At 26.6% G+C, this 15,225-nt stretch overlaps 3 protein-coding genes across 4 annotated transcripts; all 3 read left to right on the top strand.

Moving 5' to 3' along the window:
• Positions 1 to 1,216: 1,216 nt before the first annotated feature.
• On the top strand, positions 1,217 to 7,416 carry Fipoq (F-box/LRR-repeat protein FipoQ). The gene is made up of 4 exons (XM_074249491.1): positions 1,217 to 1,507; positions 3,821 to 4,020; positions 6,816 to 7,019; positions 7,110 to 7,416. Exons 1-4 carry the CDS (start codon positions 1,388 to 1,390, stop codon positions 7,243 to 7,245), a joined length of 660 nt encoding a protein of 219 aa, XP_074105592.1. The 5' UTR covers positions 1,217 to 1,387; the 3' UTR covers positions 7,246 to 7,416.
• A 356-nt stretch (positions 7,417 to 7,772) lies between these two features.
• LOC141531587 (ras-related protein Rab-28) lies at positions 7,773 to 9,369 on the top strand. Its single transcript, XM_074249492.1, has 4 exons — positions 7,773 to 7,847; positions 8,540 to 8,725; positions 8,823 to 9,059; positions 9,145 to 9,369. The coding sequence occupies exons 1-4, from the start codon at positions 7,773 to 7,775 to the stop codon at positions 9,367 to 9,369; spliced, it is 723 nt and encodes a 240-aa protein (XP_074105593.1).
• Positions 9,370 to 10,616: 1,247 nt separating this feature from the next.
• On the top strand, positions 10,617 to 14,793 carry Mif2 (mitochondrial translation initiation factor 2). 2 transcript variants are annotated; one of them, XM_074249454.1, is made up of 11 exons: positions 10,617 to 10,838; positions 11,043 to 11,193; positions 11,273 to 11,556; positions 11,888 to 12,048; positions 12,108 to 12,334; positions 12,420 to 12,690; positions 12,766 to 13,019; positions 13,347 to 13,614; positions 13,687 to 13,851; positions 14,324 to 14,464; positions 14,560 to 14,793. In XM_074249454.1, exons 1-11 carry the CDS (start codon positions 10,801 to 10,803, stop codon positions 14,730 to 14,732), a joined length of 2,133 nt encoding a protein of 710 aa, XP_074105555.1. In that variant the 5' UTR covers positions 10,617 to 10,800; the 3' UTR covers positions 14,733 to 14,793. The 2 variants fall into 2 exon arrangements, with proteins under 2 accessions (XP_074105555.1, XP_074105553.1); XM_074249452.1 differs by having other exon boundaries at positions 10,809 to 10,918.
• The last annotated feature ends 432 nt before the right edge of the window (positions 14,794 to 15,225 follow it).

A 15,225-nucleotide genomic window follows, 5' to 3' on the forward strand; every position in this document is an offset into this window, starting at 1 on the left:
TACACAGCCTATTGAATTTTTATTTTTTAGATATTTGTGTATCTTTTGCCATATAACATGACAGGGGACTGTTTTTTTTTATCAAATTGAGAAAAATCAAGCAAACTATTTCAATGCATTCAACTTTTAAAGTTTTCAATTAATATTTACATTAATTAGTATAATATTAAGATTTATGGATCCAATTTTATAAATAAAAATAGTTGCCAGGGGACTGAGTTTCTTGTGGCCCAGACACATGTTTCCAGCACAAACAGTATTTTGACACTAAATAAAATGGCAATAAAGCGCTAACAGCCCTACGGTTATTAACTCAAAGCTAGTTAGGTCCTTATAAACCCTACAGAACATAAAATAGCACGCTGGATTTTTTTTTGGCTTTGAACTTCTGGCAGGGGACTGTTCTTAAAACGCCTGGGACAAACTTTGGTTTAATGAATTTAATTAAACAAATTAATTTTCTGTACTTTTTATTGAAGAAGATTATTAGTTAACTAAGTAAGTTTATAATAACTATTCTGAACAAAATTATATATCATAGATGAATAACTTAAAATTTAATCTTAACGTCTCAATTTTGGAAATGGGACAGCCCAGGGGACTGTTATATCTGTGAACTTCAGTGTTATATAATTTTATAATAATTTTAAAAATTATTAAAAAATATGAGATTGAAGTTAGCAGACACAACAATTTTTTGATTTTTCTTGAAAAATAAACTGGGCATTGAAAATTATTTATAAAAATCTCAATATAATTTTTCAAAGCTTCAAAGATGAAATTTTTCAATAAAATTTTCTTGCTATAATTTGTTTGTTGAAAAAATTTTTAAAATGATCAGATGTCTCTGTATATCAATATCATGATTTACTCATAATGAAAATTGTTTTTTTTTTTTTTAATTCCATTTAAAAAAAAATTTACGAAGCAATTCCCCTTATTTTTCAATCCTTTCTTAAAAAGATAAAATTAGTTTTTAAATGCACGTCGATGAAATTATTCTTAGTTTTAAAACAATTCCCACCTACTATTAAAAAAAAATACGCATCGTTTCTAATACAAGCAGCTCTCCAGTGATTCTATTTCTGGATAGCTTGAAAACTGATTTCAGTGTATTTTTTACTTTAGTATCAGTAAGAATTCCTACAGGGTTTACATTGAGAAGAAATTTTTTTTTTTAATTTCGAACACATTACGGTGTATTAAAAATTAAATGAAATTGTCGTTCTTTTAGTTACTTTTTAATGAAAATTTTTTCTTACTATTTTCACCACAATTAAAAAAAAAATTCAAAACCAACGTTATGTTTTAATTTTCAACTTAGAATATATATTTTATTTAAGTTTGCATTTGAATAATAAAACGAGTCAACTATAATTTAGTTATCATGGATTTACGAAGGATGTCTAATTGGAACGTCTTAAATGTTGAAGCTGCGCTTCAACAATTGAATTACCAAGAGAAAGAGAATGATGGATTTGTAATAATTGTACCTCGCAGTACCACGGTAAGAATTACTAACGATCAATATATTTATAAGTAACAATAATATTTCATAAATTACCAGTCAAATCCGCTACAATACAATTTATATTTAAATAATCAAGTCTATAATTAATTTGAAAATATTTTTTTAATCGTTTAAAACGTTTAATTTCTCACCATTAAAAAATTTTTTAACAAAAGTAAAAATTGGAAGGGAACTTTAAGTTAGAAAACTTTATATTAAATTAATTTTTTTTTTCACAAAATACGGTACAAATCAATGCTTCAGAAAATGTCGATGGAGACGTCCCATTCTGGATTCATGCCAGAAACGTATTTATAACTAATTAGAAACAAGTCAGTTACAAACATAGTTAGTTAACAATTGGTCAATCAACTCGAAGAATAAAGGAAATATTATTAATAAAATTTCATAAGATCATTTCCATTTTTATAATTAAAACGAATAAAGACGTACACTCCTATACGCACTTTATTTTTTATTTTATAATTAATTATTGCTATTTTATTTACGTTTTTATATTAATTAATGTATATATAATAGACAAGTAATTATAAATAGGTAAAACAAATTATACTGGATTTACTTATTGAAATAATTTAGATAAAAAATACTTAATGTGATGGTGTTACATAGAGTTTCAAGATTTAAAAATAAGTCATCCAAATCCACAGTATAGAATTACTCTATTTTAACATAGGTGAAAACTAAAATTCATCATATATATTTTCATCAGCTACATGGATATATGTGTGTTGAAAAGAATAGTGCTTTAAAAGTTTATTTTCAAACAATATAAATTAATTGAAATCAAATTAACATTTTTTATAATACATTTTACAAGTATTTTATAAAAATCAAAAACAAAAACTATAAAATTATTAAGTGATTAGTTTAATATTCTATGACTGTTACTTTCATCTTTTCTGTTAACAATGATGAGCGTTTGGAACCAATTAAATGTAGAACATGCTACTTCCGCAATATCAAGGGATGATCTTAGAATTAGTACTCGCAGAAGAGCGTTAGCGGTAATTTTGTTTTCATTAATGGTGTTACTATTTTTAAATTCCCTGCATGTTTTAATAAGAAGTTTTTTATTGAATACCTTTTCATTAACGTCTGTTAAATTAGACAGGCAAGATGAATATAACAAACAAATCAAAATTACCAAAATTGCTAATACTTTGGCTAATAATTTAGTGCTGCAAAATAAAATTTGACGCTATATAAGATGAAAAAATTATTCGCCAAAATAAGAGCGATTCTGCTTATTTGGCCATGCCAGCTTAACAGAGATATTCATTATTCCTTTTATAATTAATCCATTCACAAAGATGTCTCGTAGTAAAATTGGTATGATTCACAATTTTGGCATCAAGATATTTTTAAGCTATATGACTAGGACATAATTTATTAAGCTTAATATTTTCATGTGTTGCAAAAACTATAACAAAAAATTTTATTTTTATATCAAAACATATTCCGAAATTGACTTTGATTTTATATTATAAAGCCTATAATAAAATAAGTCAACTATTTTAGTAACGAAACTATTTGTTCTAATGCGATGTCATATTTTTCCATCAACAGAAAAAAAAAGTTTTGTATTCATTTCACGTAAAGTTTTCTTAGTGGTGATTAATTTAATTGATTTTTTAAAAATAATTTTAATGTCATTAGTGGTAATATTAATTATACTGAATTATTCGATCCCGCATTACAACAAGACCGAATTTAAGGTAAGCCCGCGACGTCATCACAATAAAGATAGGACGAGAAATTGATGAGTTTTACTGAAAAATAAAATAGTACGATGATGTGAATTCTAAGTGCACCTAGATAAATCCCGTTGAGGTTTAAAATTAATTTTAACCAACGTCTTTGTATATATTTAGTACTCACGCTTGCGCAATTAGAAAGAAACTTGTCGGATTCCTTCGAATATTGCAGCGGGTGCACGTTCCCTTGACTTGTCTAGTGTTTGTTCATTCAGTTATTTTATTTTTTAATTTTTATTTTTTTTAATTTATTTAAATTATTGTTAATTTTATCTCATAAACTGATAAAATAATATACATGAAAAAATGGATTTGGGGGGAGTTGATGTTTGGGGACAAATTGCTTTGGAGACATCGCAAATGTATGTTGAAGAAGGTGGTGTCATTAAAAGTAGATTTGCAAGTACTGTAAGTTCAATAAGATCCATTCTAATCAATTTTAAATGTTTTTAATGTTCTAGAAATTTGTATTGATTTATATTAATAATATCTGATTAAAGTCATCAATTTTAATACTTTTGAAACATTTCAGACGATTGAAAAATTACCTGATAAAGTAATTCTCAACATCTTTGAGTACCTGTCTCATCGTGAAATTTGTCGATTAGCTCGTGTTTGTAAACGTTGGCGACAAATAGCTTATGATACAAGATTATGGAAACATGTTTCTTTAAGGCCTGAGATCAGTGGACTTCATGTTAATTCACTTGAAATGCTTCTACAACTTATAAGGTATGAATAAAAAAGTATCTTAAAAGTATGAATAAAAAAGTATCTATATTTGGAAGAAGAAATGAAAGAAATATAACAGTTAAATTTTTTTTTTTTTTTTTTAATTTTAATGATTCATAAAATTTTTTTTGCTTTTCTCATATGGGTAATTTTCTGTAAGGATGTCTTAAATCTGTACAAAATGGTCCGACCAAATAATTTTTGATTTTATTAGAAAAAAAAAAATTAACAAGGGCTACAAAACTATCAACTTAATTATAATAAATACACAGCCTATTAAATTTTTGTTTTTAGATATTTATGTATCTTTTGCCATATAACATGACAGGGGACTGTTTTTTTATCAAATTGAAAAAAATCAAGCAAACTATTTCAATGCATTCAACTTTTCAAGTTCTCAATTAATATTTACATTAATTAGTATAATATTAAGACTTATGGATCCAATTTTATAAATAAATTATATATAAAAATAGTTACCAGGGGACTGAGTATCTCGTGGCCGAGACACATGTTTCCAGCACAAACGGTGTTTTTACACTAAATAAAATAGGAATAAAGCGCTAACATCTCTACGGTCATTAACTTAAGGCTAGTTAGGTCCTTATAAACCTTACAGAACATAAAATAGCACGCTGGATTTTTTTTTGGCTTTGAACTTCTGGCAGAGGACTGTTCTTAAAACGACTGGGACAAACTTTGGTTTAATGAATTTAATTAAACAAATTAATTTTTGGTAGTTTTTATTGAAGAAAATTGTTAGTTAACTAATTAAGTTTATAAACATTATGGATCAAATTATATATTATGGACGAATAATTTAAAATTTAATTTTCAATTTTCAATTTTAGGAATGGGACAGCCCAGGGACTGTTATTTCGGTGGTTTACAAATTTATTGAAAAAAAAAAACCAAAATTTATTTCATTTTAGTTTTCAATGCTCCAAATACAAATGTTTTTTTACTTTCGTAATAAATTTTTTTTAGTTATAAAATAACAATTTTTCTAATAAAAAAAAATATTAATAAAAAGTATAAATATTTAAGGGGGAACACCACTGTGACGATCGAAAAAAAGAGGTGATTTTCGGGAATTTTTTTGACAAGGAAAATAAAGGAATTTGAGGATCGGATTTTTTTTTATTTTATTAAGAGTACATTAAAGATTATTATCCTAAATTTTCATTAATAAATATTTAATTATTACAAAGTTATTAACAATTTCGTAGAGCGCTAGAAAAAATTTTTTCCTCCATGGTCGGTTCGATAACTTAAAAACGGATCACCTAAAAATAAAAATCCAAATGGCTTTTTAATCAGTCAAGATGTAGTTATCGTCGCACCGACGGAATTTTTAAAATATTCATTTTAAAAAAAATGGCAACTGATTGAAAATTTTCTACTGTTATTATATCGCTTAGTTATTATAATACTGAAGTTGGTGGTCAGCTGTCAATTTTAAAAATTTTTTTAACAAATCAACAACAATAAAAAAATATGACATTAAATTTAGCTGTCACTTCACAATTGTTTTAATTTTTTTTAACAAATAAATTATAGCAAAAAAAATTATTAAAAAAATGGATTTGTAAAAATTTTAACAAATTAAAAATGCAATTTTTTAAAAATAATTTTTTAAAACAAATTTTATTTGTTAAAGAAAATTAAAAAATTATCAAGTGACAGCTAACTTTAATGTCATTAAAAAAATGCTTCTAAAAATTTTCATTTGTAATTTTTTTTTAATTTTCACATGTGAAACTTTTTAATTAAATTTTTTTTTTAATAATTTAATAACTACAAAATTCGAAAAAAAATTTTAATATCTGTCAACTTCAGTGTTATTAGTTATTTAATTATTAATGTAATTTTTGTCTCCTAATTCAAACAAAATAAAATAATTTAACTTACTTTGCCGGCACCAGAATCTCCTACTAAAACGACTTTCAGTCGTTTTTCTCTTAAATCGTCATCTAATTCGTTCGTTTAGACGGGTAAAAACTTGTATGATTTTAAATTATTTTAAACACTGATAAAAAAATTGACTTGACTCAAGAGTCAAACTCTTGAACCAAGAATCCGATTTTGAAGAAAATGATTTTCTTGAATCAAGAGAATAAATTCTTGAGTTAAGAAATTATTCTTGGTCTAAGAGAATTTTCTTGTTTCAAGAATTTATTCTCTTGACTCAAGAAAATAATTTTCTTCAAAATGGAATTCTTGGTTCAAGAGTTTGGCTCTTGAGTCAAGTCAATTTTTTTATCAGTGAACGTTTTGCACTCACCAAAGTATTTGAAACGACCACTCAACAAAGACTTTCTCCATCGTTTTACATGAACAAATTAAAAAATTTTTTTAGCCGGATTAAAACAAAAAAACAACAGTAAGAATAGAGAAAATTTTCAATCAGTCGCCATTTATTTTAAAATAAAAATTCTCAAAAATCCTTACATGTGAAGATAACTACATCTTGACAGATTAAAAAGCAATTTGGATTTTTATTTTCAGATGATCCGTTTTTGAATTATCGAACCGACCATGGAGGGAGAAATTTTTTCTAGTGCTCTACGGGATTGTTAATAACTTTGTAATAATTAAATATTTTTTAATAAAAATTTCGGGTAATAATCTTTAATGTACCCTTAATAAAATAAAAAATATCCGATCCCCAAATCCCTTTATTTTCCCTGTCAAAAAAATTACCGAAAATCATTTCTTTTTTTCGATCGTCACAGTGGTGTTTCCCCTTAAATGTTTATACTTTTTATTAATATTTTAAATATTACTGTTAAAAGGATTCTTGTTATGGGAACACAAGAAAGACTTGGAGTTAATATTCACGTAGATCAGTTGATGGATGGTATTGCAAATAACTGTCCAAATTTGGAAAGATTGGAATTACGTTGGGACCCCGAGAATCTTCGTTTTTCAGATAAAAGCCAAAAAGCTATTGACGTTTTACGTGTAAAATGCATTAAACTCAAATGTCTGGTCCTCAGGTAAAATTATATACATCAATATCAATTAATTAATTACATTGATTATAGTTATAATTATAATTATATTAGCACTTTATATATTAATTGCAGTGATGGAAGATACTACGAAGTAGTAAAAGCAAACTTTGAGCGTGCAGACAGAACTACTGTTGTTCGTACGACAACATGCTCCAGAGTTACTAACTACTACCTGTTGCAGAATTATAAAGACTTGATCTTTAATTGATTTAAGTTTTTTTAATACTTTATATTTTTTGCTTTAAAATAATTTTTGCTTACATATGTTATAACTGCTATTAAAAATCTGAACATTATTTTTCTGATAACAATTTTAAGTTATTATAAAATTTTTCTGGAAATCAAAAATAAAATAATATATATTTCAATAATTTACGGTCTATTATTTTAGTGAAATATTTTTTAATATTATTGTATTTTTTTATATACTACTTACTCCTGGACATTTACATATTATGTACATACATGTGAGGTGTATCAAGAAAGCGCAAGCGCGCTTTTTGTCTCATATTATCAAGTACGAATGGGGTTGTGTTCCTGAGCATATATATACTGCCTGAAAGATTGACACAAATCGTCACGCGAGTAATGTTATCGATTGTATGGTAATTTATTCATGTAAAACGATGGAGAAAGTCTTTATTGAGTGGTCGTTCCAAATAGTACACTTTTATATTGCGTTGAGTGCGCAACGTTTAAAATAATTTAAAATCATACAAGTTTTTACCCGTCTAAATGAACGAATTAGATGACGATTTAAAAGAAAAACGACTGAAAGTCGTTTTAGTAGGAGATTCTGGTGCCGGCAAAGTAAGTTAAATTATTTTAATTTGTTTGAATTAGGGGACAAAAATTACATTAATAATTAAATAACTAATAACACTGAAGTTGACAGACATTAAAAATTTTTTTAAAATTTTGTAGCTATTAAATTATTAAAAAAAAATTTAATTAAAAAGTTTCACATGTGAAAATTAATAAAAATTACAAGTGTAAATTTTTAGAAGCATTTTTTTAATGACATTAAAGTTAGCTGTCACTTGATAATTTTTTAATTTTTTTTAACAAATAAATTTGCTCCAAAAAATTATTTTTCAAAATTGCATTTGTAGTTTTTAAAAATGTCTAAATGTCAATTTTTTTTATAATTTTTTTTTGCCATAATTTATTTGTTACAAAAATTCTTAAAATTATCAATTATCTGCTAAGTTAATTTTCATAGAAAAAATTGCACATATAAAAAATTTGAAAAACTACATTTGCAATTAAAAAAAAAAAATTTTTATTGCTAATTGAATTAATAAAAAAAAATGTAAAAAATTTTCGCTGTCGGCTAATTTTAGTTTCATCATATTTTTTTATTGTAATTGATTTGTTAAAAAATTTTTTAAAATTGACAGCTGACCGTTAACTTCAGTATTATAATAACTAAGCAATATAATAACAGTAGTAAATGTTGCTAAAAAATATAAAGAATTAAAATTATAGATTTTATTGTTCAGACAAGTATAGCAACAAGGTTTTGCAATGATGAATTTACAAGACAATACAGTCCAACGGCTGGAATTGATTTTTTTATGAAAAATCTTTCTTTGGGTCCATATAAAAATGTTAATATTTTTGTCTGGGATGTTGGTGGACTATCATTACGAGGAGCTATGTTGGATAAATACGTTTATTGTGCAGAGGTAATTAAATTATATTTATCAATATTTTATTATGACATTTCTACCATTTATTACCAACAATATCATTAAAAATAATAACTTAAATCGTTTATTTTAGATTATTCTTTTAGTTTACGATGTTACCAATAGTTCAAGTTTTGAAATTCTTGATGAATGGATTGCTGTCATAAATGAAATAAATGATAAACAAGAAGAAAATAAACCATTAATGGTAATTATTGGAAACAAATGTGATATGGATCACCAAAGAACTGTCAAACGAGATAAATCACATCGATATGCAGCAGATAAAGGTTTTATTTATTATGACATGTCGGCACGAACTGGTGAAGCGGTAATTGTTTTTTATTATTTTTATTACCACCTTTTATTATTAGCTTCTTATTTACTTTGATTAATGATAAATATTTGCTCCTCAGGTAGCTTTAACGATAGTAAATCTTGCTGCTAAAGTACTCGGTGTACAATTGACGAGAGTGGACCAAGATTTTCATAAATCAATTATTACAGCCGAAATTGGAGACACTGTTGATATGCCAATGATACAAAAAATTGTCAAAAGACATCCTACTAAGAAATCCATCTTGAATAACAACTATCCAACTCTTCCACTATCCAAATCAACAGTGTGCTCATTACAATAATACATATGGTGTATTTACGTATATAGAAGGGTGTGCCAAAATGTCATTTCCGTGAAGATCCTTTTAAAATTGGAATTTTGAGTTCTGCTTGTCAGATTTAATTGGGCACACAGAAAAAAAAATTTACTTGAATCAAGTAAATAATTTTAAAGAATTTCATCTTCTTGATTTGAGTAGAAAAATTCTTAAGCTAAGAAATTTCTATTGGTTTAAATAAATTTTATTTGATTTAAGAATTTTTCGTCTTGGCCCAAGACAATGAAACTCTTCAAAATTATTTTCTCGGTTTAAGAACTTTTCTCTTGATTCAAACTTATTTTTTTTTCTGTGCACTTCCGACTAAATTTTGAATTTTCAGCGGAAATGTCCAAACTAAGCTTTTGCTAAAAAATTCTATGGAAATCAAATAAATCGTCTCCACCCAAAATATTTCAGAAAATGCCCCAGCACAGCCCCTGTTAAAAACGGAACTTAAAATTCCTATTTCAAAAGGTTCTTCACAGAAGTTACATTTTAGCACACCCTATTATATATAAATATACATATATAGTTTCACAGTACCTTGTAAATTTTATAATTAATTATTTTAGCAAATTTTTTATGTGTGTAAATGTAAGGAAAAAAAATTATTTATGCAAATATATAAAATTTATTGAAAAATTTCACATAAAAAAACAAAAGATGTATTGTAATTAATTAAAAAATTTACAATTGAATTTTATAATAACAGTAAAGTGTAATTGGTAAGAATATCGTGCAGTTATTGTTCAGATTTTGTATTTTCTCTAAAAGTAAGTAAAAATTAGCTGTTAAATAATTACATTGAAATTAGAAGACACCTGACAATTTTTAAAAATTTTTCTAATTTCGACATAAAGAATTTTTTGCTTAATTTTTTTTATAACATTTTAATTGTTATAAAAATCTAAAAAATTGTTAGATATCTACCAAATTCAGTTTCATTTAAAAAATTATAATTTAACAATATTTTTTTACAACTTAACAGTTAAAAACAACTAGTTTTTAATTAAATTAGATTATAATTCGCATTTAATTGTTTCAACTTTATTATTGATTTGAAACTTATTTGGTTAAACCGTTTAATTAACGTGAGTTCTAAAGAAATTAAAAAAAAAATTTTTTTCTTCATTGAACCTTAAAAAAATACTAATTATAATAAGCAGCCAAATTCTAAATTCAGTAAAAAATTCAAATAAGTAACCGATAATACACCGCCATCTATTATTAAATCCTAAGACCGTGTTTTCTATCATCTGAAAAAGGTTGACGCATTCTCTAGCAATTGGTTAAATAAAATTTCATTTTGACCAATAGAATTAGTTGCTTTGAGGATTAAAACTTCAGTTTCACTTGAGAAATCTCCCTAAATTTTCATTAGTTATTATTATTTACTTTTAAAATTATAAAAATATGGCGGCGTCGTTGGTGAGAGCATGCTTAAAATCATAGTAGGTGTTTATATAATCATTTTATCCATAATTAAACTTCAGCGTCACTGTTTGTACAACAATCAATTTCTAACAATCGGGTAACTTTTATGCCCTTTGAATTGAAATTATTTTTTAATTTTTAATTCATAACCTAAGCTTTTGTCTAATAGTAATTTATTCGATATTTATATACAAAGTTTGTAATTAATATTTTCTCAACAGTTCATCGACAAGACTTTTGTCTGAAATTATTAAGAATGCCGATCGTTATGGAGATGCAAATAAATTTATTTATGTTAAAACATGCATTGAATGCAATTGCTATCATACAACACCAGCGTTTTTTAAAAGAAGAAAAACTCAAGAAGAAAAGGTGAATAAACATTTGAAAAAAATAAAAAAAAACCTACTACTAAGAAGTATTATTAAATTATTAATTTCTATTTATGCAGTTACAAGGATTTACTCCAAAACCAAAGGCTTCTATTAAACTGCCAGTAATTAATGTTTGGAAGAATATGACAGTAAAAGAATTATCTGAGTCTACTGGGAGATCAATAACCGATGTTTTACAAGCTATTTCTTACTTTGATGATCAAAGATACAATAAAAATACTATTATTGAAGATAAACGAATCATATTTGGAGCAGTAGCTAAATTAGGAGCTAAATATAAAATTGTTCCATCACCCCATGAAGTGAAACAAGAAAGCAAGGATTGTAATGCCGTCAAAAGGTAAATTAAACGTGATAAAGTCTTTTCACAAATGAGCCAGTCCCAGCTATTGCAGCTTCGTGAATTTCTGCTAAATAAAGAAAAATTTAAGAAAAAAACTCTGCTACTTGATAAATTATTTAATTATCTATTTTCTGGCAAAACGTTTTTTACAAAATTTTGATTTGTTTTAAAAAAATTCATGAATCTGCAATAGTTTTGCTTTTGTGAGTGCAACAAAACAGATAGTACGATTTCTCTCGATGAGTGCAAGGAAAGAAAAATATGGGACCCATTCTTAAGAGCTTAATTACCACTGTTTTCTAGAATATTAATCAATATTTTACTGTAGACCGCCCCCAGATCCATCAATATGCATTAGAAGGCATCCAGTTGTAACAGTAATGGGCCATGTAGATCATGGTAAAACAACGTTATTAGATTCGTTACGACATACATCAGTAGTAAGCTCAGAATTTGGTGGAATAACTCAACACATAGGAGCTTTTAACGGTATATTATCATTACTATTATTTGTTTGTGTATCTATTAAATTTTTTTTTAATTTACAGTAACATTAGATACTGGGGAAAAAATAACTTTTCTTGATACACCTGGCCATGCTGCATTTAGTGCTATGCGAGCTAGAGGTGCCCAAGCCACAGACATTGTTGTCCTCGTTGTAGCAGCAGATGATGGTGTTATGGAACAAACAATTCAAAGTATAAAAATGGCAAAAGAAGCTCAAGTGCCAATCATTGTTGCTATTAATAAAATTGATAAACCAGAAGCAGATATTGTAGGTAACGTTTTTCCTATAATATTATCATTTATTATGATAGCTTTTAGAATGACAGTTTTATCTTTTTCTACATTATATCTAGAAAAGAACACAGAATATGTTGGCTCAGCAAGGTATCCAAGTGGAAGCTCTTGGTGGTGAGGTACCGAGCGTCAATATTTCAGCATTAAAAGGATTAAATTTGAAAGATCTGGTTGAAACGATAGTTGCACAAGCAGAAATTATGGATTTAAAAGGTGACCCAAAGGGACCTGTTGAAGGTCTTGTTATTGAAGTTTCTACCGAATTGGGTCGAGGTAAACTTGCTACTGCACTTATTCAACGTGGTACTTTACGAAAGGGAGCCATTCTTGGTATGAAATAAGTCAACTTAATTTAATTCATTTAGAAAATAATATTTTATTTACTGTTAATAATTCCATTTAAAGTTTGTGGACTTGCGTGGGCTAAAGTAAGAGCAATGTTCGATCATGCAGCTAATCCTGTTTCTGAAGCTAAATTATCTGATGCAGTTCAGATAATTGGGTGGCGAGAATTGCCATCAGTTGGCGAAGAAATTATTGAAGTTGAAAATGAACAAAGAGTTAATCTTGTTCTAAGATTTAGGAAAACTTTAGAGGATAAATTTAAAGCTGTTGAAGCACTGGAAGTTATAAAACAAAGACAGGCGGAGCATGAAAAAGTATGTAAAACTCAATATTAAATGGGTGATTCTCTGCAAGGACGTCTTAAATCTGTACAAAATTATCCGACCAAATTATTTTTTATTTTATGAGAAAAAAAATTAACAAGCGCTCTAAAACTATAAGCTTAATGATAATAAATACACAGCCGATTAAATTTTTGTTTTTTTGATAGTTGTGTATCTTTTTCCGCATGACATGACAGGGAACTGTTTGCCAGGGGACAGCAAAAAACATCCTTACAGAGAATCGCCCATATAATGTTTTAAAAATTTGAATTTCTTATACTTTGTGAATTATTATTTAAATTCAATTAATATTTCTAGGTATATAAAGTTGAGATGCAGGAAAGAAGAGCCTTAGGAAGGTATAGGAAGAAGAGAGAACCTGGTCCGAGAAAAAAAGAAATACAGGATGACGATGGCATCCCAAGATTAAATGTTTTAGTAAAAGGTGATGTCCTTGGTTCTGTTGAAGCTATATTGGATATTTTTGATACGTATGGAGATGAAAATCGATGTCATCTAGATGTTGTTCATTATGGTATTGGCCCAGTATCCGAAGATGATGTTGAACTAGCTCAAGCTTTTGATGGTAAAATTTACATTATATTTATATTATTTTTTAATTGTGTAAGTTATTTATTTATATCCATTTTTTATTTAGCTATCATTTATTCTTTTAATGTTAATGCTCCAAAGAAAATTGAAGAACTTGCTAAAAAATTTAGGATACCTATTCATTCCTATAAAGTTATCTATAAACTTATAGATGATATTAAGAATGAAATATGTAAAAAATTGCCACCAGACCAGGTTGAAGAAAAATTGGGTAAGAAAAAAAGTTTTTTAAATAAAAATACATCGCGTTACTGATGCCATAAAGGCATATTCCGAAAAAAAATACCCTTAAAAATTTTTTCCGGGAATCGACGTATTTTTACTTAAAACGCGTAGAAATGACGAAAAAAAAATTATGAAAAATTTTTTAAATTAAATAAAGAAATTATCACAAATTTCAAATTCTAAAAAATTTTGATCAAAGTTAATTTTAAATTTGAAAAAATAAATTTTTTTATCATTTCTATGCATCCAAAGTGAAAATACGTCGTTTCCCGAAAAAAAAATTTTTTTGTACGCCCTTATGGCCCCCAGTGGGTACCCCGGGTGCCATAAGGGCGTATAATAGGCTGATACGCCCTTATGGCATCTGTAACGCGACATAACTTAAAACAAAATAAAAAAAAAAAAAAAACAACCATTAGACGTCAAATTAAATAAATTAAAAAACAATTTTTTTTAAGGTGAAGCTAATGTCTTGCAACATTTCAAAATAACGGAAAGAAAGAAAAAAGTGAATGTTGCTGGATGCCGTTGTACTGATGGAATCCTTAAGAAAGATGCACATTTCAGAATTATGAGAAATCATGAACAAATTTATGAAGGTGAGAGTAGTTATTATTATTTAAAATAATGGCTTAATCAATACAAAATTTTCATGTAGTGTAAAAACATAATATTTTTTATTATTATTTGATAGGCAAAGTAAAAGAAATTAGACATTTAAAAAGTGAAGTTAACAGTATCAAATCAGGAGTCGAATGCGGTTTGAGATTTGAAAATCCAGATGTTGTTGTGGAACCCGGTGATACAGTTATTTGCTATGTAGTTCATGAAGTACTACCACGTGTTAATTGGGATCCTGGTTTTTAATTTGTTTATTTAATTTATAATTTTTTTAGAAATGGAAAATAAAAAAAATTTTACTATTAAAAAATCATGCAAATTAATTTTTTTGGTCCTTTTAAAATTTAATCGTAGAGAGACTTTTTATTTTAAGATAAAGTAAGCTGAATAAGTCTGAAGTTGATTATCGTAAAGTGCTTTTATAACTTGGACAATTCTAAGTCTGTTAACAAAGTATTATTAACATTAAGGCACAGAAATCTATTGACCGATGAATTTAAATAGCTTAGATAAATCTAATTCTACTGATTGAAGTTCTTTTGCACCTCGAGCATGTCTAAATATACTCTATTAATTTTAATTGTTAAAGCATGTGAACTGTTTATTCTAAGCAATTTTATAATTGAAATTTATTGTTGTATTTAAAATATGTATATTGTTTCTTTTAATTTATATTTTCAACTTTTTGAATGTAAATATTCTTAATTAAAATTTCATTTTAGAATTGTTTATTTGTCTG

Source organism: Cotesia typhae, unplaced genomic scaffold (assembly GCF_013202065.1).
Source record: "Cotesia typhae breed Kobodo isofemale line unplaced genomic scaffold, CoteBio_Ctyphae contig_5, whole genome shotgun sequence".
NCBI lineage: Eukaryota > Metazoa > Arthropoda > Insecta > Hymenoptera > Braconidae > Cotesia > Cotesia typhae.